Source organism: Pteropus vampyrus, unplaced genomic scaffold (assembly GCF_000151845.1).
Source record: "Pteropus vampyrus isolate Shadow unplaced genomic scaffold, Pvam_2.0 Scaffold319, whole genome shotgun sequence".
NCBI lineage: Eukaryota > Metazoa > Chordata > Mammalia > Chiroptera > Pteropodidae > Pteropus > Pteropus vampyrus.
This window is the reverse complement of record NW_011889100.1, coordinates 524,676-529,577: the sequence shown is the minus strand read 5'-3', so window position 1 is coordinate 529,577 and position 4,902 is coordinate 524,676. Positions and strand designations below refer to the sequence as shown.

The 4,902-nt window shown below is 51.0% G+C and overlaps 1 protein-coding gene across 1 annotated transcript in view; it reads left to right on the top strand.

The window, feature by feature from the left end:
• POGZ (pogo transposable element derived with ZNF domain) overlaps positions 1-4,902 on the top strand; it is a 40,413-nt gene that overhangs the window by 32,139 nt on the left and 3,372 nt on the right. Inside the window, exons 12-16 of the mRNA XM_011377664.2 lie at positions 1,324-1,470; positions 3,733-3,867; positions 3,969-4,138; positions 4,284-4,424; positions 4,840-4,896. Of these exons, the coding sequence (XP_011375966.1) occupies positions 1,324-1,470; positions 3,733-3,867; positions 3,969-4,138; positions 4,284-4,424; positions 4,840-4,896 (650 nt within the window). The remainder of the gene's footprint in view (positions 1-1,323; positions 1,471-3,732; positions 3,868-3,968; positions 4,139-4,283; positions 4,425-4,839; positions 4,897-4,902) is intronic.

The window sequence follows — 4,902 nt, the reverse complement described above, 5'->3', positions numbered from 1 at the left end:
GTAATTCAAAATATGTAGCATTTAAGATTTTTACCAAAAATTCAGAATTGCAACCTTATAAGCGTCACAAAATGGCCAGTTACAAAGTTGAGTTATCTCAAGTTTGTTAATACTATAATAACACAATAACTCATAACAAGGTAAAAACTTATGTTCGTGATTGTTTTTTGAGGACAAATTCTTATTTATACTCATTTAGTAGATAGTCAGTAAATGTTGAATTATTCATAGGAGATAATTATTGTCTATTTTTGAGCAGAGGAATGACGTAAAATAATATTTTGAAAGAATTCATTTGTCAGTGGTATGAAAAAATAGACATTATATTTATTAGAGAAATTGGAGGTATTGGAAGTTGGCTGATTAGCAGTAGGAAGTCATGTGGGCTTCTACGTTTTTGCCTGCGAGAATGGAGAAGTGACAATTCCTAAGTGCGTTTTGAAATAATCGTGACAGAACATGGGTCTGGAGTCAGATAGTACCTAAACTTTGAGCTCAGAAGGAGGTGGGGCTGTTAGAAGGGAAACCGTGGGAAGCAGGAGGGTGCTTCTCTAAGCCAGAGGTGATGATAGCATGTCCAATTCAGAAGTTCAGGGTCCAGAATGGGGCTTCGGTAAGAAGTCGAGCTAGAGACTAGGTTAGTTGGCATCAGCAGCACAGATGTTAAGGTGGAAACCGTTTTAAAGGATAGAAAAGACCTAATGATATCTAGACTATTGAAAATGGAGATTCAGAAGTCACAGGAAATACAATGAGTCAGGAGGACCATGGTCTTGTTTTCAGGCGGATTTATTCATTGTTTTTCTTCTTCCAGCCAAGTGCAAGATCTGCGAGTGGGCGTTCGAGAGCGAGCCGCTCTTCCTGCAGCACATGAAGGACACTCATAAGCCTGGCGAGATGCCGTACGTTTGCCAGGTGCGGCCTTTGTTCCCTTTTGCTCGAAGGCTAAATATAAAAAAACCCACTAGTGACCCTTGCTGAATACCTGCCGCACACTCGATACACTTGGTTTTAGGAACACTCAGGGGATAGAGAAGAAAAAGTAAACACAGGTTCTGTTTTCAGGATTTTCAAGACAGGAGAAAAACATAAAGGTGCACACGTGTGTACCAAGGGAGTGTCTGTCTCCAGAACGAGCCCTTTGGAGACGGACAGAGAACTCCTCACAGACATAGCCCTGTATTACAAAGGCAGAAAAATAATTTGATTTCTGTGCATTTAGGAAAATTTTTTCCACCTTTTTACCTTTTTGTTGCTACCTCTCGTTTGAGGCCTCCGTTGTTGGCTTCGCTCTGAGCTTATTTCCCCTCCTCTGTGGCCCAGGTGTGTCAGTATCGCTCCTCGCTCTACTCGGAGGTGGACGTCCATTTCCGGATGATCCACGAGGACACTCGGCATCTCCTCTGCCCATATTGCCTGAAGGTCTTCAAAAACGGCAACGCATTCCAGCAGCATTACATGAGGCACCAGGTACCGGGCACCGAGCAACACCCATCTTCTCATTTTTAAAATGTGTGGGTGCCGGGGCCAGAGCCGAGCTAGGCAGATACACACGTGTTTGCAAAAGCTTATTGAATTTTGATGACACGCGTTGCATTGGCTAGCTGTTTGAGATTTAGTGGCAGACAAGACAAACAGTACAATAAAGCACGAAGGACGTTGCGTTAGGGGGAATACGGGATATGGAAAAGCAAGCACCTACTCTGGGAGCCGAGGAAGGCGTCCAGGAGGAAGAGTGTTCAAGACCGGAAGGGGGAGTAAGGACGAGCCGGGCGGGGCGGGTAGAACTGTGATCTCAGGCACAGAGCGTGGAGGTTCGAGGAACTGAAGAGAGTCGAGTGTGCTTGGAGTGTAGGGTGCAGGGCGAGGTTGGAAGGTAGGGAGCAGATTGTCGGAATCTTGTGACCATGAAAAGGAGTTTCAGCAGTATAACAAGTCATCGGAAAGCCATGAAGGGGTTTTTAAGCCCTGGAGTGATGTGTTCAGATTTGCTTTTACTTTTGATCACATTGGTCGCACCGGGGAGAATGTGTGGAGGCCAAGATCAGAGTTAGAGAGACCAGCCGAGGGCCTTTCGGTTTAGATGAACAATGACAATGGCTTTTGGCCTTTGAAATGAGGAAAAAGAGGATGGAGTTGAGAGATACTGAGAAGGTAAGTAGTCTTCACGATTTCGAGATGGACGATGAAGGTAGTGGCGGAGGAGTTAAGAATTAGTGCCTGAGACTCTGCGTCAGGCACCTGGATGAACGGGGGGATGTTTATTGAGAGAATCTGGAGAAAGTAAGTTTGGAGGGAGGATCGTAAATGTGGTATTCGGAGTTGGAATCCGCGACATGGTGTCGCCATCTTTAAACGGGCGCTTGCACGTGTAGGCCTGGAAGGAAAGCCCGGGTTGTGGAAAAGGTACTCGGCAATCACCGTTCCGTCACTCCAGTGGGGTTAAGCTTTTAAGTGCCGTGCCTCCGCCACGCTCCATCCTCATTCCCGACCGCTGAGAGTAAGATGAAGGCTTGGGGCCCCAAGTGTCCGTCCACAAGCCAGGACAGGAGTCCTAAGGGAAACCAGAGGCTGTTGGCGTCAGGGAAGCCAAGGGAAGGAGAAAGCGTTTGGAAGAAAAGGCCGTGATCAGCATGTTGCAGGCCGGTGTCAGGCGAGGTGGAAGCGGAGAGGCCGACCTCACACTGGTGCGTTTTGTTCAGGGCGGAAGTCGGATTTCAGCAGGACGAGTGAGTGAGAGGTGGGGAGAAGCCTGTCTAGGAAGGCGAGGCCCGAGGGTGGTAGATGCAGGGAAAGAGGTAGGTAGCAAGGGAGGAGTCGTGGTCGTCGCTGCTCTTGTGTTTAGGACAGGATAGACGTGGCCTCGCTGTGACACGCCACGAGGGGAGCGCAAACGGACGGAGACGGCGCACGTGTGCGGACGCGCCCACTGGCTGCGGCCACCCTCTTCCTCTTGCACACACGCGCACAGTTAGCGACTGCCGATGAAATGCCACGAGTGTATTTCCAAATAGCTGCACGGGAGCTGTCACTCGTAACTCAGCTGAGGTCCAAGAGCCCCCTACCCTAAGGAAGAAATCACAGATGCGGATCCTGTTGGTGACCGACTTCACCACACAGCAGTCTGAATCCTCAAAATGGTGTGGCTCACAGGGAGGCACTTCTGTTTCGATTGACGTGCCAGCAGGAAAAACAGCAAGGCGTAGAAAAGTACTGCCCTTTCTGTCGTAAAGGGGAAAGGGGCGGCGGGGGGGGGCATAGGTGTCTGTTACACGGTTATATGCACAGACTGTCATGATGGCAGCTGGTAACAGGCTGTTTCTGTGGAAAGGGTCTCAGTCGAAGACAAACTTAACAGTGTGAAGAAGTACAGAGTAAAAGTATGATTTTTTTTTTTACCATGTACATTTTATCATATTAAGAAAATAATAAGGAATAACAACGTCCAGACGTGTAGTAGCGCTGTCCACATGGGAAGATAGTAGGAACGAGTAGGGCTTAAACTACACGTCCAGATTCTTAAAGCAAGTCAGGAAGAGACGGTTTGGGGACGTAGGCCGCCTTTCTCTGGGAGAACGGGAGGTGACAACTCAGTGCTAGGTTTTGCTGTTGTGTATTAAATTATCAGCGGAAGGGCGGGAAGAATGGCAGGGTTGGCATGGGTCTGTCTCCTCAGGGAAGAACACTCGCTGGGAGTGACTCACAGAGTCTTTCTCTTTTTTCCCCCTTCAGAAGAGGAATGTTTATCACTGCAACAAGTGCCGGCTGCAGTTTCTCTTTGCCAAGGACAAAATCGAACACAAGCTTCAGCACCATAAAACCTTCCGCAAACCCAAGCAGCTAGAAGGTTTGAAACCAGGCACCAAGGTGAGGGGTTTGTCGGCATCGCCGTTACGGGTCCAGGAGGAATGAAGACGCTCGGTGTCCGAGGTGCAGCGCGCCTGATTGTCCCTTCCCCTGACCCACAGGTGACAATCCGGGCTTCCCGAGGTCAGCCGCGAACCGCACCTGTCTCCTCCGGTGACGCACCTCCCAGCAGCCTGCAGGAGGCGGGGCCGCTGGCCTCGACGGACCCTCTGCCAGTCTTCCTTTACCCCCCCGTCCAGCGCAACATCCAGAAGAGAGCCGTCAGGAAGATGTCAGTGGCCTCCCCGCGAGTGGGGGCTGGGTGGGCACTCCCCGATGCCAGTGTGCCATGGCCCCTTTCAGTGGGATCTGTCGTCCGAAGTCCCTATAGTTTGGGGACCCAGAGGCGGTAACGAGTCTTCCTTGCTCCTTGGCAGGAGCGTCATGGGCCGGCAGACGTGTCTGGAGTGCAGCTTCGAGATCCCCGACTTCCCCAATCACTTCCCGACCTACGTCCACTGTTCTCTGTGTCGCTACAGCACCTGCTGCTCACGCGCGTACGCCAACCACATGATCAAGTGAGTGGCTGGGGGTTCAGGCTCTCCGGAACGCTTCACAACCTCCCGCTTACAGTGTTTTCTCTCCAGCGCTCAGAGCTGTTGGTGTCTCTCTGAGCAGGCTCAGGGGCCAGCCCATGTTCATGTGGCTTGACGGTCCGTGCTCTGGTTTTGTGGGACCTTCTGCGCCAGGTCGGTCTGAGGACCAGCAGCGCCATGGGGGAGCCTGCTAGAAAGGCAGCCTCTGGGCCCCACCCCGGCTCAGTGCGCGTTCTCATAGATGCCTCGTTCCCGCGCCCGCTACGCTAGGAAGACTGGCCTGGGCTGTCAGGATGGACTGCGGAGGTGTCTCGTGCTGGGGCACTGTCCGTGGCTGGGGGGGCTCCCGTGTAGCCAGCAGAACCCTGCACCTCATACCACTTTTTGTTTTCCTCAGCAACCACGTTCCAAGGAAGAGCCCCAAGTATTTGGCTTTGTTTAAAAATTCTGTGAGGTAAGG